Source organism: Vidua macroura, chromosome 10 (genome assembly GCF_024509145.1).
Source record: "Vidua macroura isolate BioBank_ID:100142 chromosome 10, ASM2450914v1, whole genome shotgun sequence".
Taxonomy (NCBI): domain Eukaryota; kingdom Metazoa; phylum Chordata; class Aves; order Passeriformes; family Viduidae; genus Vidua; species Vidua macroura.
The window spans coordinates 8290414-8317523 of record NC_071580.1 but is presented as its reverse complement, the minus strand read 5'-3'; the positions used below and the strand labels follow the sequence as shown (position 1 = coordinate 8317523).

Sequence of the window (27110 nt, the reverse complement as noted above, 5' to 3'; positions counted from 1 at the left end):
GTTGATAGTCTTCAATAGATTATTGACACGAGTTTGGATAAATGACCCATGGAAACAGTGTTTCCTGAGTTGGTCCTTGTATGGACGCTGGACTAGGGATCAAGGAGATACTTTAAACAATTTTTTTCCCTTAATCTGTGATTATATGTTTGATTGGAGCATGTCCTCTGATTATGACATTTATACTCTTCCTGCCTCCCTCTGGTTTGTTCTGAGATGGCTGAGCCATCCTGCTTTAGTGAAGGTTCTGGACACTCAGTGTGTGCTTCTTAGCTTCTCCACTGCTGAGTGCTCTTGGAAGGCAGAGAGAAGAGCAGTCCCACTGAAACCTGGCACTCCAGAGTGGGATTTTTGAGAGGGAGAGGATGGGGTATTTATGAGGTCTACATAGGTGGAATGGAGCACCAAATCACTGCCTCCTAGATCCTCCTTGAAAAGCACTGAGAAGGAACAGGAACTGTTATTCTAGCCAATATATTGAAAAGGATAGTTTTGAATGACTTGCAACCCCAGAACAAATTTGTAATTGGCAAAATAGAACTCTTCATTTTCTGCTTTGCCTACTGAATTCCTGGGCTTTGTGTACGCAAGTCAGGGGATACTGACGCCCTGGAGCTCAGTGCCCCTGTCAGGTGTCAGCATACTTGGAGAATGAAGACTGTAGGGGGGTGTCTAATTTTGCAGGAAAAAAAAAATACCTGGGGGTTTTGTCTTCAAAGGAGCACAGTGTAATTTGTGCTCCTGAACTATTCATGTCACCTAGACTGGCAGCAGAGTAGCACAGCAGCTGAGAGATTCAGCGGATAAAATATTCATGTTTTGTGTAAGCTGCTAGCCTTATGCTGGAAAGAGAAAATTTTGCTGGCTTTTCTTTTCATGTGCATTTCTGCCAAATACTCATTCTTTCCACTGTATGTTGTGTTTTCATAATGGGCTCTGAGCGTGGTGTTACGGAGGCTGTGTTTTGCTGCAGTTCTCTGCCTTGGAACAGGAGTGTCTCCCTGTAACCCAGCACACCTATTTCATCTGTTTTGCAGTCTGGAGGCTGCCAGCATCGGATTCATCATCATCATAGACAGACGACGGGACAAATGGAGTGCAGTCAAGGCATCCCTGACACGAATAGCAGTAAGTGCTTGCTTTTGTTTTTTATCTTCTAGAAATTGAAATTCTCTGCTGAACCTTCAGCACACGATACAGCTTCCTCTGCTCATTTTAAGCTCCCATTTTCTGGTTGTGGATGCAGATTGTCCTCGGCCCTGCAGTTAGTGTTAAATAAGAGAGGGAGGAAGCTGCAGAGACAAATTACATAGTCTTGTTTACTGCTGAATTAGGACAAATTCCTTACTTTCTGGGTTGACTGCAATATATATTTTAGTAACTTGAAGTTGGTTCCTAGAGGAGTATTAAGAGGTACCCCTTCTGTCCCCAGAGAAGGGATGATGTGGCCTGCTTATGAAAGAAATAGGGATTTGTGTTTGCACAGTAGTAAATTATTATAGCTTATTATATCTTATTTGCAAAAGTCAGAGCTGGGCACTGATTTTCAGTGCTAAAAAAAGCAGCTGGTTTTATACATCTCTTACTAGGAGCATTTACTGTGAGAGGACCAAGCACTTACAGAGGTGTAGGATGGCGGGATGACAAAGGCAACTTTAAATTCTTTCAAGGTATTTAGACAGAAATGTTTTTATTCTCAGGCTTTTTTGCTGCTCTCTTCAAGAAATTGTCCTTTTTTTATGCTTGATGAGCTCAGAGAAGTGTGAGAGATGTAGGCTGGGTGTTGCAGGCAGGGCCATATCTAATGAACATGTTGAGTGCCTGCCTGTGCGTAAAAATATGTGAGGTTAAAAAGATTCAAAACCCTTTGCAGAGTGAATAGGTAGGTCAGCCTGGGGAATCCATCTGTGCTGCCAGCTTCCCTCACCAGTCCAACGTGGGCAGCCAGCTTTGCCCTCTAGTGGCTGCAGCCTAAAAAATGGGAAAAATTCTAGTGTGGTGGTGCAAAAGGGATTGGTAGGATTCGGGTCTGGGGGAGAAAGGCATTTGTCAGGAACTTTGGAGCTCTGTGATAAATCTGTATCACGAAACAACATGTGGCTGGGCAGTAAAACCCCTGGGTCAGTCTTCCTGCTGGGTTTGGAAATAGTGACAATGAGCACGTGCTGAATGGACCAGCTGGGGCAATGAGCAGAAGTCCTACCTACTTTGCCCTACTGGTGAGGAAACACTTGGTTGAAAATTCCCTTGTAAGGTAGAAATGTGCCTTCTAAGAATTCTATATTTCTTGCAGGGAGCATTTCCAGGAAACCTGCAGCTGGTGTTTGTCCTGAGACCCTCCCGCTTTATCCAAAGGGCAATCGCTGACATTGGCATCAAACTCTATCGAGATGACTTTAAAATGAAGGTACCGGTAAGCATGCAGTTTTTTGTCCATGCATTTTCTTTTCTCCATTTCTGCAGTTCTGGGCTGTCAGCAATTTCCCACCACCCAGGATTGCAAGTGGCACCTGGGGCCTTTCATCTGGGTCTGTGTGGAGATGCCAAAGAGTTATTTAGTAGTGGATGATTCATACTATCTAATGGACATGTTCCCACGTCCAGTCTAGCTATAAAATGTGGCTCAGTTTTTAAGTATTGGCATTTTAACTCAGTGGAGATGTTTCCTTCATGTAGGCAGAGGAAGATCCCATTCCAGTGACAAACATAAGTATATAGGGCTACAGAGCAGTGGAAGCCTAGGGCTGAATTCTGCACTGTTTGATGGGTTATCCATGGCAGTCCCTGTGACATTGCTTACTCTGAATGTCTTTTATGATTCCCATGCCCTCAAGATTCAGAGTTTGTGTTTTACTTATTTTTATATGCACTTGGCATATGCTGTAGGTTGATGAGACTGTGATATGAAGAAGGTTATCAATCCTGAAAGCGTTTGAGATTATTCTCTGAGGGGTCTTTTAGGAGATGTTTTTAGCTGCATGTTTGTATGTGGTGTCAAAAATTTTTAAGTTTTATAAATTTGAATTATGATTATTGATGATATTTCATCCTGGATCAGACTCATACTGTGTTCCACAGTGACTTTACTGGAGGGATTTGAGATGACTGTTTTGGATTTTGCTTTTGGGTTTATGTTGTTTTGCAAAATACTTATGGCTCTCCTCCAACAAATTCTAGCTCTGTTGAAACTCAAGTTTGAAGTTCAGGTGTTAAAAACACTTTCTGCTTCTCCTGAAGTGAGAGACAGCAGCTATTTATTACAGTGCATACAGGAAAGGAACCATGAATAGACATTTGGTTACTGTGGTTAAATTGTAACATTTACTGCCATTTGGTAAGGGTGGCTTTTGACAAAATGCAAAATTGATGAAAAAAAATATGTTTGCATACAATATTTTATAGTACTCTTAAAAATGGATGTACCTATATTTAATATGCCACAATCTGTTGCTACAGCAACCATTGTACCAGTGACTGCAGCCCAGAAACTTCATCAAGGACTGGCATTTTCCAACAATTCAGCATTTCCTATGTTTTTAGCAATTTATTTGACATCAGAGTTACATTTCAAAACTTGAAAGGGATTGAAGTTGGAAGGGAGGTTACTCTTGGCAGGGGTCAAGCATTGCATTAAGTATGAAATGCTAACTTATCTTTCTTACAGGCAGGAAGATCAAGATATCAGTTTAGTTTGGGGTTGTTTTGGATATTTTGAGCCATCCTGGGTGTGTCCACAGAGCTCTTAGAGAGCAGCCTTACAAAAACTAAGAGCATGACAGGCTTGCTGCCTCCTGCCCAGATATCTGTAGACAGCCGGTCAGATTTATAGACAGGCTGCCCACATATGTCTGATGCTGTTCTAAGTTACTTGGGTTGTACTACAAGTGTTCTAAGTTCCTTGGATCTGTTATGCCCTCTGGAGGGGCTTTTCTCCTGTGTTGCAGCCCATCCTAAAAATACCATCTGGGCATGTCCTTGCATACTTCAGTTTCAGGGCAGGGAAGTTACTGAGAGCAATGTCTGTTTGTCCTCCTTGAAAACAGCATCCTAAATGCCAAGCAGGAGAACAGGATCACAGAGCTCTTGTCCCATTGGAGATGTCCTTACTCAAGGAATTAGGGATCAGTACCTATCTTCAATATCACCATATCTTTTAAAGTGTTTGCAGGTTGTTTGTTCATGTTGTGTGTTTGGCCCTATGACAACATTCATGTCATAACTGGCCTGTGGATGAGTGGCATTTCCTGTCACAACTGTAAGTGAGTCAGGACCAAGACATGAGCATTCAAAAGGAGCTCCAAGAATATTGTTTGTGTTTGTTAAGGAAACATTTTTATTTAATAGTTTATTTGAGCTATCAGACTGCAAATATGCTCCGTAAAATAGATTTTTCTGTGTTAAATCAATACTGGAATGAGTAGAAACCAGAAGATCAAACAGGAGATGGAAATAAAGGCTGAAATAAAGCCAGACACAAAAAGGAAATGCAGGATTTATATCACATTGACATACAAATGTGGGTAATAAAATGTCATCAGGTAAATTTCTATTGGGATAGTGATTTGAGTAGATATCATTAGCCAGGATCAAGACATAGAAATATAGGAAACACAGCAGGGTTCATCTGAGATTAAAATCTGTGAATTCAAAAGGAACACCCAGAGATGCACCCAAGAAACCTCCCATCATAGGAAGTGAATTAAAGCATCTTCAGAACATACATAACAGTCTGAACAATCTGTCCATAGCAAATACTTCCTTGAGCTTTGTAGGCTGTGACTTCTTTTTGGCAGCCTAACCCATCCAGAAGCAGCCCCCCCACAGCTGCATGTTCCACACTGACCCTTCTCTTCTAAACTGCTGCTCCTTTGCACTCTCCAGCTGACTGACTGTGGCTGTCTCCAGTCTGGCAAGCAGCATGGGAGATGCTAATGCTCTCTTAGATTGGTTTTTTAGATGGATGCTGAATTGCTCATAGGCTTTCTCCTGCAGGAATGCCTGCATGGTGAAGACCAACACCCTGTTGGGTATCACCATAGCTGGCAATATTAATAGGTTTGTTTTGTGGCTCATGCTGAGCATACCAAGTTAAAACAAACATAACATTCTTCCTAAAAGAAAACTGCATGACAGCATACCTCTGTGGTTTCAGTGAGGTTTGAAGTATCAGAAGAGTTCCAACTTGTCAGCAACATCTCTGATGGTGAAAAGCTACAAAGCAGTTGAGATTTACTTTTTCAAATGTGATTTCCAATTCTGAATTAGTGCATAGACTTTATGTTCCAGTGTGAGGCCTTTTCAAGATGATGCAGCTTTTTGAGCTTTCCAAGCTTTGATCATAACAGAACAGTGTTTCATAACACATTCAGGGAACAGTTTTTCCTTTAACTTTGGCTGAGATACCTTTCTTTGCCACAGTTTCTTCACCAACAAGATCTCCTTGTTTCTGTGTTTAAAGACAGGGTCAAGGAGAAAATGAACTGCTGGAAGTGAAAAAGAACAGAGTGAGGGCCTGCTTGAGAATTTTCAGCCTTTATGGGTCCCTGGGGCCAAATGCATCCTCCACTATATTCTTGTATGCAAGTCAGGTTAAAGTCTGGATGGATGGGCAACTATATGTGGTTTTAAAAACTAGTTTCATGATGGGTTAGGAGGGTAATGGTAATGGGTCATACTCTGCCAGGAAGTGGGCAACAAGTGGAGTGTTGTAGTGAGTGATACGTGCTGGAACCTGCCCTGTTTGATGTCTTCATCAGTGACACGGAAGAGGCAAGAGGCTGCACTGTCATCAAGTGTGCAGATGACACTAAACCAGGAGGAGCAGATGTTATATTCCAAGACAGGGCCACTGGAACAAAAACTCAAGGAACAGGCTGACCAGCATATTATTTTATATATACCAAAGGGGCAAAGCAAAGTCCTGCAACTGGGAAAGGGTTTCCTTCCAGAAGGATTTTCTTACTCAAGAAAGAACTCATGTTCTTCCCTTCTGACAACACAACAGTTGTGTTGTTGACAACACTGTAGCCTGACTATCTGGTGAGCATCTCTGCAGAAAAGGAGCTGGGAACTTGGTAGACAGCAAACTGTACATGAGCCAGAGTGTGGCCTGGCAGCAAAGGAAGCCATCAGCATCCTGCATTAACAGGATGAACAGGAGCAGAGCCAACAGGTTGATCACTCATCCCCCTTTACTTGGCTCTAATTAATTCACATTGAGAACACCCTGAGTTTTGGTTCCCCCAGTACAAAAAAAATATTAATCTGGAGTAATCTTGGAGAGCCAAGAAGGTCAGAACCTGGAGCATGTGTTCTGTAAGAAGATGCTGAGGGATCTGTGCTTGTCTAACATGGAGAAGGAAAGGCTTAGGAGGGTTAATATGACATAGCAGCAGCTTTCCAGTCCCTCCAGGTTACTGGGCACTGCAGCCAGATTGTGTGTGGTGGAAGGATAAGAAATAACTGACATAAAGTGAAACAAGGGCAGCTCTGACTTGACATAAGGGAAAAGCTTTCTCACCACAAAGACAGTCAGGCAGCAGAGCAGACTGCCCAAAGAGGTTGTACAATCTCAGTCCTTGGATGTTTTTAAGTCTTAGGTGGATAAAGACCTGAGCAACCTGGTTTGATCTCACAGCTGACACAGCTTTGAGAAAAAAGTTGGACTAGAGAGCTGAGGTTCGTGCCAACCTGAATTATTCTAGAAAGATTTTGTAACAAAGATCAGCTAAAAACTTGTTCAGGTTTGTTCTTGAGGCTTTTCCTAGAGCGCTCTTAGCCTAGAATATGTATCTTCTTGTCTCCATACATCTGCACTCATCTCACTGTCCACAGTATTTGTCAGTGTACTTACCATGCTCCCTTGGAGTCTGCTGACATGCAGAGCCACTTAAGCTTTCTTTAAATAGGGTCAAGTAACCCATTTGACGTATTTCTGACATTTGTTTATTTAAAATTCTTAGTTATTTGTGCTCAACTTTTTATTCTTCTGTTGCTGAAATCATGGCGTATCTTCTAGCTGTTGGAACAACAATAAATGAGTGTTACTTGTGTAACCTCTTGTGTTGACAAATTTGCCACTTGGTTGCCAAAAGTTAATGCTTCTTATCTGAAGCTGAACTCAAATCCTGTTTGCTTTCTTCAAGCAAGTCTAGTGGTGAGGAGGTTCTAAAGTAAAAGAATTGATCTAGGTGTATTTCTCCTTTCTCTTACATTATGGTTTTAAATGGAAAAATGCCAGTGAATTCAGTGAAGATACAGTGCCAAAAAATCAGAAAACAGAAAGAAAAATCTTATTCTCAATGGTTTTATTTCAGCACTTCCCTGGATCAAGTGGTTGGTGTTGAAGAAGCTGTTTAACTTGCCTGTGCCTCCATTTCTCTGTAAATAAATGTTATCTAGAGAATAAAATATGTCATGGAAGTTTGTGTGAACATTATCAATACCATACTTTTGCTCTTGATGCACATGCAAAATGAGTCTGCCCAGCAAGGAGGAAGATTATATCAAACCAAGGTTAGTTCATGTCCATGTACACATTGAGAAGGCAAAATCTAGGAAAAATAAACTGTGGCCATGGCATGAGAAAATGCAAAATGAGAACTGATGGCCTCTGGTGGAACTGCAGTGGTCATCTATGTTCAGGCAAACCCATATCTTAGAACAATGATTGAAAGGCTCGTTATTTCTCTCAGTACAGTGTGTTTGGATTCATTTCAGATCATCATGTTGAATTCTGTCTCTGATCTGCATGGCTACATTGACAAGAGCCAGCTGACCCGGGAGCTGGGAGGAACCCTGGAGTACGGCCACAGCCAGTGGATCCATCACCGAACGGTGAGTGCTGCTGCACCACAGCTGTCCCAGGGACAAATGCAGAGCAACCATTAAACAGGAACTTTTCAGTTGCATTACAGCCTATGGATTCTGCTAGGGACTCAGGGGAAGAGGAAATCCATGACTCAAACAGAGAAAGGCAAATTCCCCAGAAGTTTGTAATGGAAGCAGTAATTGTATCTCACTGCCTACCTGGCCCAGGGCCTGACAGTGTCGTGGTATTCTCACTCAGCAATGCCTTCTCTTGCCTTTTAAATAATTGATGGGATTCATAGGCCTTCAGCTGCAATTGAAAATAGGCTGCAGCACTTTGCTGACTTTACAAAGGTCAAAAATAAGGTCAAAAGTCTCACTTTAATGATTAATTATGTCCATGCTTTTAGGAGAATAAAAATATTCAGGGCACTATGTTATAGTTTTCATTTCTATCCTATACTAGCACTCCACTGGGTCTTATTTTGGGAAATTGAAGAACAGTTGTTAGAAGGAAGGCAGAAAGACTTTTTTATTCTATTGAGGAAACTTGTACAGGTTTGATTGTTCCCTTTTTGGGCTGGTTAATGCATTTCAGTGTCTCCTTCAAAACAATGTAAGCAATTCATTATGGTGCCCAGGTAAGATGACAGTTCACAAAAAACAGACTCCAAACTCCAGCACATTAGCAGACAAAATATTGTTTCATTCTTCCTAAGCAAAAATGGGCTAAGCTGGGTCACAATCCTGGAAAAGTAATTAATTTCACAGAGGGTTTATACAATGTTTACATCTCTCTTTGTGGGTCTACTTAGAAGATTGATATATTAGAGCCCACATCCAATGTGAGCCTCAATATTTTGCAAAGTTCTGAGCAGTGCTGGGTTTGAGTCTGTTGTTGCTGATGAGCAGGTTACACCTAACTCATAAAAAGAGTTTTTCTGAGGTAATTTACGTCAAATCACTTCTGTCACTTTCTTGCTATACTTTTTTTGTGCTTTGCTGTCCTTATAAAATTAAATTTTAGTCTCTTTGAGAACCACCAAATATTTCAGGCTTCTAAAACATAGAATCTGAACTTCATCTAACATTGATTTTCTACATTTATAACTGTGTTGACTATAATGAGGTTAGGGTTGAGATGAGTGAATAGGCTCATGTGTCAAAAGTATCACAAATATGAAACTGTCCTTGCAGGAAGGGGGAGTGTGAAAAAATGAATCATCTATAAGATCTTTCAAACAGCAAAAGATTTGAAAATATGAAGGGGGTAAAAAGAGGCACAAGAAAGTTTGTATCATTTATTAATGGCAGGGGGTTTACATAAAGCAATAATACATATTTTGGTAAAATACACAAACAAAACGAGCTAAGAATTTAGAGGAGTAGGGCTATGTAATCCCCAGAGGTTTTGGTTAAATTTGTTGGAAAATTTTTTACCAAGCACAGAGACTGGAAAAAAAACAATCCACAGATGTAACTTAGGTACATGAAACAATTTATTGCTCATAAACATAGGAGAGAGTAGAGGCAAGCATGCTATTGAGTGAAACACTGACAAGTTCATGGTGCAGTCAGCCAAGGAATATCTGCTGGATAAAAGGCTCTCATCAGGGAAGTGTTGTCTTCCATGGCACCTTGAAACAATCTGACTTCCAGTCTTGCTGAGATATGAACTTCATGCCCTTTGCTGCTTCTCTCAGTGTTCTTATATCTTGTTCTGCCAGTGCTTTTCTTCTGAAAAAGCTTTAAACTCTGGCTAAATGGCAGTGACACAGCAACCTCCTCACATCGTTCACTGTTTCTGCTCTCCTCTCTTGGCTGCCAGGAGCCTATGGACTTTCTTGCCCACAGAGTGCATTTTTGGCTTTCAGTAAATGGCCTTTGGTCATGGATGGCCATGTCTGTGTTGCAGTCAGAAGTGTGGCATTTCAGCCAGCTCTAATCCAGTAGTTTCAATGTTGAGAGCAGCAGCATACAGCTGCAGAGCACTAAGATAGAGCATGTGTGGGTCTGTACTGCTTGTGTTGAAAGCAGACACGAATTTATAGGGGAAAAGGGAAGAAGACTGTGAACTCTGCTAGCATTCCTTCATGAGGGGCATGTTTAAGATCACAAATGTGGGCTAATTTCCCTCTACGCCTTTTGAATGATGATCTACCTCCAGTTTGTTTTTCACTGAGCACACAGCATAATTTCATCTGTCATGGTTGCAAACAATGAATTCCCATCATTGCTGGAGAAAGGAGTGCAGTGTGCAACAACTACATAGTGTTTGATTGGGTGTAAGAGCATTCCTAGTGCTTGTTGACTGACTCAAACCTGTGGGGAATTAGATCAAAAAGTACAAAGAATAAAGAGCTACACAGAACAACACTGCCACCCCCAAATCTGGGCATGATCATGGAAAAACATCCCATGTAGTTACTTACTACTAGATGTAAAGATTTTAATCACATGTCACAGGTCTGAACATTATATTCTGCTCTGAGAAGATGGCATTGCTTTTTTTAGCCTCCCTCACTTTCCCATTCTTCATTAAAATCACAGATTTATGACAAGTTTTGTGTTGGTGCACCCAAGTGATAAAGAAACAGCAATGTTCCCATGAATTTATGCATTTTAACTGTATTTGTAGTTACTTGTTCCTGTATTTGTGTACTAGCATGGACAGATGGGAGGAAGTGACTAAAATGCACCTCCTACAGATAGGCAAGATGGAGATGCACATATTCAGAAGTCAGGGGAAGACAGATTACTGCTGAGTGAACAAAGGCTGTATAAATATAAAGACTTTGCCCTGTATATTTTAGTAGTGTTCTAAACTTAAATAAAGCCTTAATTAAATTTTTAAACATGGCAGAATTTCCCAGCAAGCATGGGCAGAGGATCTGAAATTCCAGGCTTGGCTTTGAAGCTGATGTCCTCTGTGGTTTCATTATGTTTGCTGAGCTCTGGGAGTTCCCCACTGGCTCACCAAGGTGACAATACGTGCAGACCTGTGAAAAGGTCATTTGTGACACATGGTTTAATTTGTAACTTTAAGCACATCTACCCAAAAAAGGCAACGTGACCAGCTTTAAGGCATGTAATACTTGCAGCACGGTGTGCCTGAAGCACAAAGTGTGGTTAAAGGGCTATGGGTAAATAACCAATCTGTGACTTTATGCTTTTGCTTTTCCAGGCCATTGAAAACTTTGCAATGACAGTAAAAACAACAGCACAGATGCTACAGACCTTTGGAACAGACTTAGCAGAGACTGAACTTCCCAATGATGTGCAGTGCACAGAGGAGCTTCTCTCCTCACACACCGACCACCACAGCAAGCTGAAGGTGATTGTTGCCCACTATGGCTTCGGCAGTGCAATAGATGAGCTGTGATCTAACAAAATTTTCTGCCATCACTTGCCATTGTCCTCCTCATCCTGAGGAGGACAGACACCTGGGTTCAGGAGGTCAATTTGATTCAGATGTGGAAAAGGATATTTTACAGCTTCAGGAATGATAGAATGGGGAAGTGTCACTTCCACTGCGTGAGAGGGAGTAATGGGATCACATCTGGAATAGCATGGGCTCCTGATGAAGAGTTCATCAGAAAGGATGGACTTACATTAGAGCAGAAACAGAGAACATCTGTGAGGATAGTCAGGATCTAACTAGATGATGACTGTTGTTTCGTTTAAAAAAATTTGGGGCTAGTTTAGCTTTGCAGAGTAAGGATCAGAAGTAAATATTACTGCTGTCAGCAAATGCCTTAGGTTAAACACAAGATTAAAAATACTATTTAAGCTATATTAGCACAAGAACAATTTCTATGGAAGAACTATGCAGTGATGTGGGGATTCATCGTCTGACAAGTTAATATTTGAGCCTCTGTCTTTTTTATTGCTCCATGCTGGGAAGACACTTCTGTGGATGACTTCTTATAGCTGAGGTACTATGGCTCAGCATGGCACAATGTTGTTTGAGGAAATCCCATTAAGAAGGACAATGTCTCAGCTCACAAACTACAGCATAGATTCAATTTGTGGTAGAATAATTTATTCTGCAAGTGGCCTGGTCAGATATGCAATCTGCTCAGAAATTACTCTATTTCTTTTCTCAGAAATAGATCTACTATTCAAAGTTAAAAGATTTAGGTCTCTGCATTTGCTAGAAAAACATACCACCTTTGGTAAAAATTTATATTTTGTTTCAAGTATTTTGTACCTATGAAAGAATCCTCCTTTATCATCACTCTGTTGTCACCTAAGAGATGTGAGTGTTGTTAGAAGTACATACAATTTGGTTTTTGGCTTGTTTTTTCCCCTCAGGATGAGCTGAAGCTAGCAGTGAAGCAGGGGGCCACCTTACTGACATGCATCCGGGAGCCGGTCACCCGAAGTGCCAACAGCAAACTCAGTCCAGATGAACTGGAAAATGTGGCCACAGTGGAAAGGTCAGTGGAGCTAAATTACCTTGTGCAACTTGTCAATTTATTCCTAGGAGATGCAAATGTAATTTAAAGAATTTAAATATGCAGGTTATAAATTACCACTGGTTCACATACTCAGGATTTATGGACAGGTAAGTCAGAGAAGGAAATACCTTAGAGGAAATGACTCAATTAAAACTGTCAAGGCAACTTCAAACAAGTCCTGAATTTCTTGGTAATTTTTGGTCAGACCACTACCTACCTGGCTGAAGATTTAAGGTGGGACTTATTTTCTCCATAACATGCATGTCCTCCAAACCTCTGTGCCTGGTTAGAAGGTAGTACCTGAGTCTCTGTGAGATGAGTGGCTGATGTGCTTGTGAGTGTCTATGAAACACTGGGGGAGGAGCAGATGAAGATGATACCTGAAACATTCTGTGTGTCACAGCTGCAGAGATACACACAGAGAGAACCCCCTTTTCCTTCCTACAATGCTAGTTATTACCATAAAGCTTTTAGTCACCATGTAGAAGTTTCTGCTGTGCCATGTGATGCAGAGCAAAGAGAAATGCCATGCTAGGGTTTCAGCATGTCTGCATTCACTGGGAACAAAGGTGCTGAAAGTAAAGCTGAGCTGATATTTTTCACTGAATACTTTAAAATCCTTTGAACAGTCATCCCAAGGGAATTTGTGAATTCATCTTGAATTCAACAACTAGCTTTGATTAAAAAAAGTTTTCCAGGGACAGACTGAAAACAGAAACTTGTTTTTGAGACAAATAGGAAGGAGCTATTGGCATTTGCCCCAGTGACTTGATTGTTTAAGCATGCACTGATCCCTTATCTGCTCAAAGAATGCCCATCTATTGAAATATAAGATATTCAGAGAACATTTCCTTTTTGTTTTTTCTACTTGTTTAAAACTGTTCTACTTCATAATTAATGGATCACTGAGAAACTGTGAAGATGACTCACTAGCCTGGTGTCAGATATTTTACTGAGGAGATGACACCTTGATATTAATGTCTTTGCAAATAAATGTTTCATCATTTATACAAAGGAAAGCAATGTCCATGGGAGTCATTATGAGCTCCTAATCTATTTTTTTAATGGACTGGGAAAAATGATTCAGCCCTTGCCTTCTTCTGATGGGTGAAGAAAATTAGCAAGTTGTAGAGTTCTGTTTTAATCATTCCATAAAATAATAATTGCATCATATTCAATCTGCATTAGTTGGGATGGATTATCTTTGAAGCATTGGGTGGAAGTTAGGGAGTGACAGCTGCCCTTGGCTGCCAGCACATGGAACAGCTCTGAGTCCCTCTTGCACATCAGGAGGCAGGACTGTAACTGCCACAGTAGATCCATGTAGTTGTCACTCATCTGTCACATTCCCACCTGTCCTACTGCAAATTCCATTCTCTTTTGCTTATGGGAGAGCTGACACAGAGCTCTCTTACATAAGTTTAGGGCTCCCCACCCTAAACTTATGTTCTGCTCTGCTTTCTTCCATCAATTACTGTAACTTAAAAGAAATGAACTATAGGAAATAAGTACATTCTGTTCATTATAATTTCTTAACAGGTTGTTGGCTCAGTTGGATGAAACAGAAAAGGCTTTTGATCAATTTTGGACCAAGCATCATCTAAAACTAGAACAGTGCCTGCAGCTTCGACACTTTGAACATGATTTTAGAGAGGTATTTCTTTGTTCATGCTGTCTAGCCTTCTCTGATAAATAAGGTCAAATTCTATACATACTTAGAGTATACCAGCAGTCCAAAAAGGAGGTCGGGAGAGAAGACCTTCATTATGCAATAGGAAATGAATATTCACAAATTAAAGTCTTGACAGCTTTCAGATTTCTTACAACACTTGAATAAGACACAGTGAGGAAAGTGCCAGACTGTGAGGCCAAAATGTGGAGCACCAATAAGTAAATTTATCTTGATAAATAATTTTGCATTTAGGTGTGAAGTTATCAAACATAGATTCTTCTGTGATGATAAGTCACCAATCCCACCAGAGTCAAGGGAATACAGTTCAGAAAGCTCAACTGTCAGCCCAGAGACTGGAGTAGTACAGATTCTGAAGTAATATAAACTCTGGAGTTACAGGTTGTCAAAACTTTGTGGGCCTAATTAGTGAGAAGCAGGGAAACTCTTTGAAGAATAGTTGGTTGTTGATTTATTCCTTGGATTTTCCTTTTTGGAACAAACTGAAAGAGTAAACTTGAGATGCAGACTCTTCTCAGAGATGTAGGTGAATGTTTGTTGTAATTTTCATTCTTGTGATGGGGTTTTGAGTGGGTTTATTTTGTTTTGGTTTATGTTTTTGTTGTTGTTGTTTTTTAGGTAAAATTGACATTGGATAACCTCATGGAAACACAAGCAGGTTTTGCTGACATTGGAGACAGTGTGACTCGAGTTGAGAACCTCCTAAAGGAACAGAAACATCTGGAAGAGAAAGGACAGGTTTGCACTCAATTTAGTATTCTAGCTGCTATAGACATGGTATTCTAGGCACTTGTCACTGTCTTTTTTTTTTTTTTTTTTTTTGGTTCAGATTTACTCTCTTCTCATGAGTCATTTCTTTAAATTGCAAAACATAGACCCTAATTTCCAGAAGCCAGGGTTGTTCAGACCCAGTAGTTCCATTTCATTACTTGGAAAACTAGGGAAAAAGTAGGAAAAAACCTTGTATAATGAATGTCCCCAGTATGTGAGACAGAAGAAGTGGACTCTATAATCTCAGTGGGCAATCTGTTCCAGTGTTTGGTCACCCTCACAACAAAAAAAGTGCTTCCTGGTGTTCAGATGGACCCTCACGAGTTTCAATGTACTCATTGACATGGAAGTTGGCCTTCAATGTAAATATAAAATAAGATATATCAGGCAACAGGAGGGGTTACAGAAAAGGATTGTCCTCATTAGGCATGTCATTCTAACTTTGGATTTTTCTCATTAATTTCACAGGAACCTTTGGAGAAGGCCCAGTCTCTGGCTCTCCATGGAGAACAGCTCATCCAAAACAACCATTATGCAGTTGACTCCATTAGACCAAAGTGTGTTGAACTCAGGCGAATTTGTGATGACTTTACCAATGAGACCAAGAAAAAGTATGATATTTTGGGAAAGTCTCTTGAGCTGCATAAGCAGTTAGATAAGGTGAGTGAAACTTCTCAGATAACAGCTCTGGCAAGGTTCTATTAAAAATGAAGGATTTTATTAGCTCAGGTAATTATGATGAAGATAAAAAGTTATGTTTGGTTTTTCTCCATTTTATTTAGTAAATGTTAGTATAAATATTGGAGCTTTCCATTAGTTCAGCAAGTTCAATTCTGCATATGCTGATGGAATGACTTGTGGGCAGGAATTAGGGCAGGCAAACTATGAGTAACATTGATCCCCTTTTAATGACATGTTAGGGCAAATCTGTTTTTCATGGAGTAGAAGGAACATCTGACAACTTGGACTGTCAGTGATGACAAGTCCTTGTTCTCCCACTTTTCTTTAAAGGCAAGCCAATGGTGTGAAGCTGGAATCTACCTCTTAGCTTCCCAAGCTGTGGACAAGTGCCAGTCACAAGAGGGAGCTGAAACTGCACTCGTTGAAATTGAGAAGTTCTTGGTAACAGCTAAGGAACACCAGCTCTCCAACCCGAAGGAGTTCTACAATCAGTTTGACATGATCCTCACCCCTGAAATAAAGGTAAAACCCCTCAGATGTGCATGTGCTCACTTAGAAGTTAAAAATTTCCGATTGTTTTGTCCATGAAAGTGTACTGGGCTATATATTTGAGTCTGCTAAAATATGACTCTTTCCCTACTCCAAAAGGGCACAGAGGTCAGTATTTCTGGCAATAAGTTATACTCATAAGAGTAGTCATGCAACACTTATGTCATTTTCTTCAGAGCAGTGCTAGAAACACTGCTTGAGTCACCATGTCTTGGTCAGAGAAACTGTGATCTGGGCAGAATGTGAGGACTGGGCTGCAATAAACTTCAGCACAGTGTGATCTCCAGCTCTAGTCTGAGTCAGGTAATACAATTCCTTTCTTCATTCACTCAGTCCAGCACTGACAACCATTTGTTGTTTGCCTTTTCTTTGTCAAGGCCAATGCCCAAAGAATTGTACAAAAACTCGAAGATGTGCAAGAAATGTTTGACAAGAGGCAAGTAAGTCTGAAGAAGCTGGCAGCCAAACAGACCCGGCCAGTACAACCTGTTGCTCCACATCCTGAATCTTCCCCAAAGCGAGCATCACCAAAGATTACCAGACCAGCAGCAGTAGGTAGGCCATGAGCAGTTGCTTTCAGACTCACACCAATGTTTTGTCCACATAGTCATGTTTGATTTTTGCTATCAGAATGAACAATTGAATTTGATGTGCAGTGTCAACCTTGTAGGTGCAGCTAGTAAAAATGAATATGAAATGTATCTCACTGCAAACATACAAACAAGGGTGAATCAAGAAAACCCACCAGGTTTATCTTCCTAGGTCTAATCTACAGAGTACATTTCCATACTATGTCTCAGTGTGTCTTGTATTGCTAATTCTCAAATACCCACACCAGGGTAGTCAATGCAAGCCTGCAATGTAAGCATGTGAACCTCTTTTATATTGCTCGTAATGTAATATGAATATTTGGCTTTCAAGTGTCATAATTACTCAAGTTTCAATCAGATACTTGCAAAATTAAGGGTCCATTAGTGAGTGACACTGACTCATTTGTGGAAGTTTTGCTTTTCCCCCTCTACACAGATGTTAGTTCACTTTCTACCTTGTCCTCTGCTAACCATAGAAGCTGAGCATTGCTTCTCTTTGGAAATCACTGGAAGTTCCTGATTTGAGGTTAGCGTGTGTTTAGCCAAGATAGCTGGTTTTTGCAAAAGGAACATGCGTGAAACTAATTTGAAACAGTGTATCCTGAAGACCAGCCACCCTGTGCTCGGTGGCAGGAAGAGGTTGTCCCTTTGGAACTTTTAGGGCTGTTCAAAAGGGGAACCTTTAGCAAAAAGCCTTAAAAAACCCCTCTAATTTGCATGAAGAGCATTCAATAAACTGCTTTCTCAATAGGAAGATTAGGATGGCCAGTAGCCTGACCATTTTGCTTTCTAGGCATACCAGCAGAAAGTCACACCAATGTTCCTGTTCTCCTCTGCTCCCCAGCATTCATCTTTTCTTCCAAAGGAAAATCATCTTCTTCCCGTTCCCATGCTGTTTTGACATCTGTACATTTTTTCCCCCAAACCATGCTAGCTGTGTTTTTTATGTACAGTTCCTACCTCAACTTCCAGCTTCTCTTTTAGTTTGAGGCAAGCTGAGAACACAATGCCTGTGAAGAGGTCCTGCTCTCCCACACACACATCTTCCAGCACTGTGCTCCTCTCTTGTACTGGGGTGGGCAGTCAGTTTGCTGGAGTTGTGATTTGCCTTGAAAACTGAATACACAGACTGCAAAACTGTAGTACTTCTTTTTCCATTGCACGAGTTAGAGAAATGCAGGGAGCTCTGGAGATCACACAGTGCAGTCACCTGCTCCAAGCAGCACTAATGTCAGTGTTCATCAGATTGCTCACTGCATGGCCACTAGCGCTGAAGCAAAGGAAGTTGCAGAAAATGGGGTTATGGGGTTAGTAGGTCAGAGCCTGTTAGTTCTTGTCAGTGGCAGCACAGTTTTAGGATGGCTTTCACCTACTGTGAAACTGCATCTTCAGACTAAAAGCTCATCTTGCCATTCTGTTTATGCATGCAGTCTCTTGAACTGTTTCTTGAACTTCTTTCTTGTCATTTTAGCACATTTGCAGATTTTTAAATTAAATTGTTGATATAGATAGAAACTTATAGAACAGCCACTGGTTTATGACAGTGCTCTAAGTTTTGATTCTTGTTCGTACAGCCCATCCCACATACCATCAGCTCTTTCACAAAAAGCCATGAGATGCTCCCTTGCTCTGTCCCTTGAATTGCAGTTCATGGTTATACAACCCAATAGAGGATAATTGTGTGACAAGGCTTAGCCTTTAATGTCCTGTTGCAAAATAATAGGTAGCTGAAATTTATGTTAAAATGCTACTCTGGTTGTGAGAAAGTGCAAAGTGCAACCCAGTTCTGTTCAGACATTGATAAGCAGACTCTGCCATTTCATTCAGATTCTTGAAGGTGACTGACCAAGAGTACCTCTGTGCAAAGAAACAGAAGTGCCTGAGGATCTACAGCTCATCCAGGGACTCACAGTCAATGACTTTAACAGCTGTGAATAGTGCATGTATATTCACATATTCTTTATCAATCACTTTGGTGTTATCCAGTTGTCTGCTACAAAGGATCATACTTTGAAATCCTGAGTGTCCTTTCCCTCAGAATGCTAAAGCACTTGGCAAGTACTGGTCAGTGTTTCAACCTCTTTTTTTTTTTCAGAAAGAAAACTGAAGCACATATAAACCAAGGAATTCACCAAGGTGTTTCACAGTCTGTGTCTGAGAATAGAACCAGGGACACTGAGTCCTATTCCAAGCCTGAAAATGAGGCTGTGAAATTCTGCTCTTCTTGAAGCTACCCTCTTTTGGACTTTCCTCTGTGTCCTTTCTTCACATTCATGGCATCAATGCACAATCAGCATTTACTTATGGGGACAATTTATTGAGCAACATCTTGGAAACCTGAGAGAGGCTTAGAGCACCTTCTCGAAACAGGTTTTGTAATTCATTTGTCATTTGTTACCCAGGACATACCTGAATATTTCTAAAAGCTTGCAAAATAGAATATGACAACAGTAAAATACCATGTTCCTAGACTCTGTAAATAAAAAGGCAAGCAAAGGCAATAAAATGTGGTAAACAGAAATAGAAGACCAGAAAGAAAGGCTTTTGTCCCCAGGCAGCAGAATAACAATACCATGGCAGCACTGGGGTGGTTGGTCTGTGAAAGGAAAAGAAGTTACATTTGTTCCTGAATAGATTTTGTTTTGTTCTTCCTTGCTGACTTTCCATTTCCCTAACAGGGAGCAGTAGGGAAAATTCAGTCCAATTCAGGATGCTAATGGAAAAATTTTCACAGGTATGAAGGCTCAGACATTAAATACTCTATTATTGTAACTGTCAGACTCTCCATTTTACATGGGCAAATACGTAGGCAGAGATGGAGTTTCTGCATACAGGCATAGCTGATACCATGTCTGAGAGAAAGGGCAGGTTTCTCTCATGGAAATGACTGTCACAGTTTCATGTGCATGTCCTTGTGGTTTCTGGTGATTCTCAGCAATCTTTTAGCTCAGTGAAGATCCAGAATGGCAGCTCAGAGTTGACTTTCCTTCAGTCAACACTCTTCTATGGGTCTGGAAACTGAAGAAAAAATTTACATTAATCCAAATTTTGCTTGATGCTTCTGGTTTCACAAGTGGACTTCTATATTTTGCAGAGACAGGCCTACTCAGGACTGAAGTACTAGTTCTGGAATTATTCTGATGCTGAAAAGTCTGTGCCAGCTGTATTTGGCACATGTTTTAGCTGTGAGAATTTGATTAAATATTATTCACAGATCAACCCTGAAAAGGCAGAAAACTCTGTTGACCTTTTTATAACAAGAGCCTTTAAAATATTTAAGTAGTATATATGATACCTTATTTTAAGGAGAACTCCATTTTCTCCCAGTGGAAGCTGCTTGAATTCTAATAGCTAAATTTGTCAAATAGCTAAATTTGTCTAATAGCTAAATTTGTTAAATTCTAATAGATAAATTTATGTCTGTTGTGAGGAAAGAAGTGGCACTTGATAGGGAAATGTTTTTGCTCTGATTCACTTTTGAGGGCAACATTTTTGATGATCTGACTACACATTTGTTCTCTGCATTTCTGTGCAAAACTCTTTAGCATGGAGTGAATTGGAATAGGTCCACAGAGTCAAACCACACAGTCTGTCAGACACAATGAGATGAACTATAGAACTGTAAAGGATAATGCAGGCAACTAGAAATTACTGCAGTTAGCATTTATCTTTTTTTAATTTGCTTGTAATTCTCCCAAACTCTTACTTTTTGAAATGATACTTTCCCAAAGACAATTCCCTTCAACCTCACATATTCTTGGAAAATTTCAGTAAAAGATGATTTGGCCATCTCAGTGACCATGGTTAGGAAAAATGTCTTGCTTTAGTTACCTTTCTGACAAGAGTTGGAACATGGCAGCACAAAGTGCTATAGAATATTCACCTGGAAGTTCTTTGTGGGCAACATAAATGTGAAATACAGGAGCAGCAATGTCAAAATTTCTGTGAGCTTGTTAAACAAATAACATGTTTAACAGCACATTGCACATACAAAATCCATGACTCACCATACAAGCATCTTAGAAGGCCATCTTGGAACACAAGATTCATAAGGGGGGAACACAGCTGGAGCCTTTTCAGTTCTTCAAAGAATAAAATTTAAGCTGGTTCCATCTCAGTTAAATGTATACAACTGCTCATTGGATTCAGTCCAGCATTCCTCACAGTCACTAGTGCATAACACTCACTAACTAATAACATCTGGATGGAGGATAAAGGAAGAATTTCTTGCAAGAGTCTGGGGATGTGTGCAGGGGAAGTGAGGCTGTGGAGAGATTAGCTGACTCAGAAGAGATGGTGTGTGTGACTCATGAATGGTTTGAGAAACCACTAGTTTGTCTAGTTCAGTATATTTCTATAAATGAAGTTGAAAAAAAGATACTTTCAGTTTTGTGGCTGTGGGATTGCTATTACACTTGGGCCAGAGGAAACCAAGTAGTGTCTCCTTGTAGAAGAATATTCCACATCCAGGAAGCTCGCTCTGTGCTTCTTATATCAGCAGATTTTCAGGGGGCTTGACAGAAATTTTCCCAGAGAGAAAAAGCCTAAATGATATTGCCTAAGAATGGCGAAGTCTTTCTGCCCTAAGCCATTAAGTGACAAACCATAGCTGCTCTGGTGTTTCTTTAGCTGCCTAAACATTGTTTTGCCATCACCAGCATTCAAAACAGCAATGAAGCCACTAATTATCTTCAAACTCGTTTTCCTGTTGGACAGCATGACCAGCAAGCCCCAGTAAAGTTTAGCACATTAGTTATTTCTGTGCTTGTTCTTGCCAAAAAAATTCAGTTCTGCTGTAGGTGATTAGTGAGAATGCACAAATCCATACAGAAAACAGATGGGAAATGTGATGGGGGAATTCCCCCCAAACCTGAATGTCAAGTGTGGCATTTACTTGAGGGGGGTTTGGGAAATCTTGCAGGTGCTGAGTATGTATCATTACCCTTGGCTATGGCCTGTGTCTCTTGCTACTTATTCTAGCAGGAGCTAGCTTAGGGTCACTTACCCAGGTGAACTAATCCAACTGTCTCTGAGCACCTGGGAGCTGCCCACAGTTCTGTCTGTCCCTCAGTCTGTCCCTCAGTGGGGGATGTAGTCCCCCTGTAAGAGATCAGCACCTGAGAGATGGTGCCTGTGTCCTGCCACAAAGGAGCAGGGGGGTGAATGGGTGAAACCACAGCTCTTTCTCACAAGCGGCACAGCAAGTTTTCCTCACTGAATTTATTTCAGTCTTAGAGGGGTGGAGAGACTGCAAAGCAAAACAGGGCACATGAGTCTCTGTCATTTTCTGGCAGCTTTAGGGACAGTACAGCCCACTTTACCATTTGCTATAGGCTAAATAATACAAATAATAATACAACAGAGTATTATGTAAATAATACAACAGTGATTCCATGCTTGTCATACAACTTGTTCATAAAAAACTCTACTAAAGCCCCATTGGCAAAGTGTAGTGGTGCTCCAGGTGAATGCAAGTGACAGACCCAAACTCTGCTTTACAATGCCCTTTGACAATATTTGCTTTAAAAGCAGCATCAAGCAATTTAAAATATTAATGAATTCAAAATGAAATCATCATTATGTATCATCCAGGAGAGTAGTGTGAAACAGTAGGATGAAAACAACCCTGAAACCATGCAGACATTAGATCATTTCTAGTTCTCCTTTGTTCCTGTGCCTTTATTCTTTCAGTAGGCAGTTCAACATTGTAATTTTCAGCTTCTTCAGCAAGACAGCACTGTACTAACCTTAAAACAGCCAACTGTACTGAATTCTATAAGGGAGTTTCCCTTATATTTCCAGTTCCACAGTAATTAGTACCATAATAATTGGCAGGTATTTGGGCTGTTTCTTTCTGTACTTCTTCAGCAACTACTTAAATGCAGTGACATGTAGCAGTTTCTGACTATAGGCCAATCAATAACTGAAAAATTCTCCAGAGCATAACCAAAGCAGCTTGTTACCTCTTTTCAGTTCATTTCTGGGTCTAATTGGAAAGGGAAGTTCACTGTGTCAATATGAATCAAATTCATCTCTGACAGAGACTCAGTTGAATTTGACTGCTTTCTTATCTTGTACCTGTCTCCTTTTCTGAAATATCTCACACTGAAGAAGCCAAGACTCAGATTGTGAACTGACCTGAGAATTGGCTGCTGGATCAAGGAGCACCTGCAGTTTGGCTTCTTGTGAATGTGCCATCTTTCCTTTAAACTGCACTGTGCTCTCTTTCCTGGATCACCTGGAGCTCTCTGAGCTTTCAAGTTGTGATCCAGACATCAAAGTTGTAATTGATTTCCACATTTTCTGCTGATTGCTTTCAGCAAGGGTTTTCATACCAGTATCAACCATCCCTTCAAGCTACAAAATTTTCTGATTAATGAATAAGCCAAACAACTTGGTATTGCTGACCATGCTCTTCTAAGCAAAAGTCCTCGTGTTTTCTGAAGTTATTTCTGTTGCTTCCTTTAATTTCCATGACATATCCATAAAAATTGTGAATTAGATTGTAGAGCAATCCAAGGGACTGAATTCAGATTTAGAAAGGGCAACTAGACATTGGCAGCATATCTAGGGTATTCAGATGTGGGTAAGATTATGAAACAATATCTTGGTGGCCAAGTCTTAGATCTGTTTTCTTTATGCTGATTTTTCAAGGTATAAATGGGATATAGCTGGGAGAAGCTCCAGTCCAGAATAGTTTTTAGTGTAATAGGTCTGAGCACAGCCTGTTTTGCCATGATCGTGGTAGGTGAGACTTTATGGCTAAATAGAATCTCCAGGCTGCATCAATACAGAAAAGGGTGAATTTGCTGATGCTTATAGGTACTGTACTCAGAGATTAATGGGAAAACACATAAAAGGACCCATTTGAAAACTTACCAAATATTCTGGTTTTGCCAACAGTAGCAGTCACCCTCCCTGCAGATTAGAAAGGCATTAAGAAGTTTGACAATCAGGATCAATAGCTTCCATGTGCTGCATCTTGCATATTTTTGTTCTCTTGGTTCCAAAATGTCAGTACACCACTTTCGGGATGAAATAAAAATACCTTTGAGAGAACAAATACTACTTCAGGGAAAGCTTGCTTGGGGATAGGAAAAAGCTATTTGTTGAAAGTAGTGTTCAAAATCAAAACAAATCCCCTGCTGTATATTCTGAAAGAGTGATGGGAGAGCCAAAAAGAGACATTTGCATTTCAGCTCTGTCCTGGGAACCACAAGAATTCTCTACCAGTCAATAATAGCTGCTGGTGACTGCCAGATTTCACTGTTCCATTGAGGAAAATTTCTAGTATGGAGTCATTGTGAGGAGGTAACAGGCATGAAATGGGCATTGCCAAGTCCTTATATCATTCAGCATCGGATAAATCCAAGAAGATTTAGGGAAGAGTTGGAGACAGGCTGCTTTAATTAATTCTCTTCCCAGTTGTGTGATAAGGCTGTTGAAAAGATACAGGGTAGAAGAAATGTCAGCTTCCATTATTATCATCTGTGAAACTGATATGTTGTCTTTTTGACTGAATATAATTTGAGGTGTTTCTATGTGCTTCTTTTTGTCTTTTTAAAAACTACTTTAAAAGAAGAATATAATGATAAGGGCATTTGAAACTTTGTTAAGGTGTTTCTTTTAAAAAAGTATTCAGACCTCTCCTACATCAAACCTTTGATACTAGGTCCTCCTCATTCAAAGATGTCTGCATCTTTTTTACTGTATCCCTCAGCTTCTCCCAAAGAAGAAAAAGTTAATGACTATCAAGACTCTCAACCCTTCAAAACATTAAACTTGGTGAAACCCTCTTAAACAAAATGTTGCCAGATGCATTTGAAAACACCAGGTTTTTTCTAAGAATAAAGTGCTTGTTCAATTAGAAAGTTTTGCCAGAATAAAAAAGAAAAGGACTTAACCTCAATTTTGTTCTTTGTTGCCTGACCCACATTCTTTCAGCATTTAATCTGGCTTTCATATATGTTTTCACCCATGACATGAATGGCTGCCCATATCAATTCAGCAATGAAGAAAATGGAGAGTGCTGTTGACCTTGTACTTGCATGTGCTGTGAACTCATTACAATCTAAAAAAAAGATAAAGCTGTAATAGATATTATTTTCTACTCAAGCCAAATGTATGATTCCCCTTTTCATACTTTATTCTAACTCTTTGCTTTGGATAGGAGGCTCAGCACAGGTGGTTTTGTTGTTAAGGATGACTGTCCAGTAGCCTCAGACACCTCAGTGTCAGCTGGGTCTTTCAGAGCCTGCAAGGGCCACCAAACCTGACACAACAGGGCATATTCTGAAATAGTATCTTCAGATTCTGTCCTTACACACCTGTCATTGTGCCTTGCTGAACTCCTGTGATTTCTCTTTTGAGAGTTGTAATGAAACCTTACAGGGAACAATACTTTAATCTAACACCAATCAGCAAACCATGACCAGAAACAAAATTTCCTGGGTAATTGCCACCATGCAAGTGACAATTACCCTGGCTGGTACAGGTGGCTCACATTTACCTGTGCTGTCCTAAAGATGGTTTTCCCAGGGGAAGCCAAACCAAAGTAATCCTTTCAGTGTGGAGCTGAAGATGCCAATTTGAGACACAGTACAGCACTGAACAAGGGAACCCATCCCCTGTTCCACCCAGTCCATCACTGCTCCAGCACAGCTCAGTTCTCTAAGTCAGGTCTCATTTACCACTTTGTTCATTGCTTTTATTAGGAAGTAGAATTTTAACTTTTAGCACATTTTCTAATGTTACTTTCTTTTCTACTCTTTCAGCTACCAACAGGAGGTCTACAGAAATTTCCTGCCCTCCAAAGACTGTTTCTGAAGTAGAGTTATCAAAAAAGAAAAGCATTAAGAAGACAAAAGGTGGAATTAAGGTAGGATTACCTGTAATTTGGGGACATCCCATATTGTGAGAGAACTCAAAACCTCATATAGATTTACATACCTATACTTGTAATTAAAAAAAAATTGGAGCATTGCTAAGTTAAATCTCTAATAAGGACAAGCTACTTTAACCCAACTTGTCTGTTATCCACACCCCTGACTTGCTCATACACTTTATATTTTTTCCTCTAAAGCTGAAAGCAAAAATTAAATGCAGCCCATTTTCTGAAATGCCCAGCACAGCCCACAGCTTCAGCAATAAGCACAGAATAAAACACAGTTATGAGCAGGAACATACAGGTGGTCTCCTCTTTGCCTAAAATCACAGAAGACTGTAGAATTAGTTTTACTCTCATCAGTAATGCAGATAATCAGTTGCATTTCTCCCACGTAGTTAGGTGTATGCAGCATTGTGGTATAGGCTTTATAAAACATCCATACATTAATTTTTAAATCCACTTCCCAACACTACACTGCAAATTATGCCCCCTCCCTTTCCTCCCATTGTTCTGATAATAGTTCATATGAGGACAGTTCACTACTGGATTCCATCATTATCATATATAACCAGCTAAATAATTTAGTAGTATAGAATGTAAGAATCAGCTCTTAAAAATGAAAGTGCTCAGGAAATTGGATTCTGCTGGGATTTAGATATTGGCTTGGATTAACAGCAAACTCAGCAGATGGGTTGTTTAACTGAATTTGAAGAGATTGGCTGTTGAGTAAGTGCAAGTAGTGCTTGGTGCTCTTAAAGCTGCAGGCAAAAGGAAGAAAAGCCTGCTTAAAACTTGCCTGGAGAGCACTTGAAATGATCTAACTCTGCAAGACTGGACAAGGGAGTGTGTGAGTGTTCATCAAAACAAACACTAGAGCTGTGCAAAAGCTCTGTTTCAGCCTGGGCACGGGCTCTGCACAGGTACCTGTGCTCAGCACTGCCTCACCCAGCACTGCTGCTGGGACACAGACACTTCTCAGAGGCACACGGAGGATTCCCAGATTCCTCCACAGGGCATTCTACAAAGAACTCTGGAAATGTGGAGTCTTTGGGTTGGCTTCAGACAGGAAATGAAAAAACAGTATTCCAGAGTCTAAGGAACAGATTATTATGCCTGTAATTATCTACACAAGGAGATAATTCCCCTTCTGTGGTGCAAGAATATAATGACTTTGCCTGGAGTAAGGAATGCCTCCATGCCAGCACTGAGCAAGGATGGAATATATAAATAGGACATATTTCTGCACATCTAGAATTCAATTATTTGAACTTGTCTAGTGACTTTCTAGGTTAGGTAGGATCTGATTTTTATTCTTTCAAAGAGTTAAAGTTCTCTAAATAAAAGCATCAGCAATTAAGTATTTTCAGTTTTAACATGTCCTTCTCATTCAGATTGAAGTGATGCATGAAGCCAGTCAAGGAGGATCCAGCAGAGTCCTGGTGACCAGTGAAAGTGATGAGAACTTGTCAACAAGGAGGAGGTAAGGCTGAACATACGAGCCACTGTATTTTTTTTTAATTCTTAGAATGCAAATTGCTGCATTTGTAGTACATTCTCTACAACCTCTTTGAAGTTCCCCCAGATTAATAAATAATTAGCAATAATGAAGTCACTGAAATGCTTACAGCCATGCATTTATACCGAGTCTATCAGATGGAAAAGCAAATAAGAGT

General features: G+C 40.3%; 1 protein-coding gene and 1 long non-coding RNA gene across 3 annotated transcripts in view; one reads left to right on the top strand and one right to left on the bottom strand.

Annotated features, from left to right (window-relative positions):
- Nucleotides 1–27110, top strand: part of MCF2L2 (MCF.2 cell line derived transforming sequence-like 2) — a 137052-nt gene that overhangs the window by 30489 nt on the left and 79453 nt on the right. Inside the window, exons 4-15 of the mRNA XM_053986444.1 lie at nucleotides 1038–1128; nucleotides 2294–2413; nucleotides 7720–7836; nucleotides 10994–11143; nucleotides 12124–12248; nucleotides 13809–13923; nucleotides 14578–14697; nucleotides 15199–15390; nucleotides 15742–15933; nucleotides 16338–16515; nucleotides 25325–25428; nucleotides 26829–26917. Coding sequence (XP_053842419.1) covers nucleotides 1038–1128; nucleotides 2294–2413; nucleotides 7720–7836; nucleotides 10994–11143; nucleotides 12124–12248; nucleotides 13809–13923; nucleotides 14578–14697; nucleotides 15199–15390; nucleotides 15742–15933; nucleotides 16338–16515; nucleotides 25325–25428; nucleotides 26829–26917 — 1593 coding nt within the window. The remainder of the gene's footprint in view (nucleotides 1–1037; nucleotides 1129–2293; nucleotides 2414–7719; nucleotides 7837–10993; nucleotides 11144–12123; nucleotides 12249–13808; nucleotides 13924–14577; nucleotides 14698–15198; nucleotides 15391–15741; nucleotides 15934–16337; nucleotides 16516–25324; nucleotides 25429–26828; nucleotides 26918–27110) is intronic.
- On the bottom strand, nucleotides 18694–26836 carry LOC128812201 (uncharacterized). Of its 2 annotated transcripts, XR_008438647.1 has the most exons (4): nucleotides 25439–26836; nucleotides 23430–23598; nucleotides 21556–21798; nucleotides 18694–19568 (listed from the first exon to the last, which is right to left on the bottom strand). It is a non-coding gene; the product is annotated as an uncharacterized LOC128812201 (long non-coding RNA). The 2 variants fall into 2 exon arrangements; XR_008438648.1 differs by lacking the exon at nucleotides 25439–26836 and having other exon boundaries at nucleotides 23430–23944.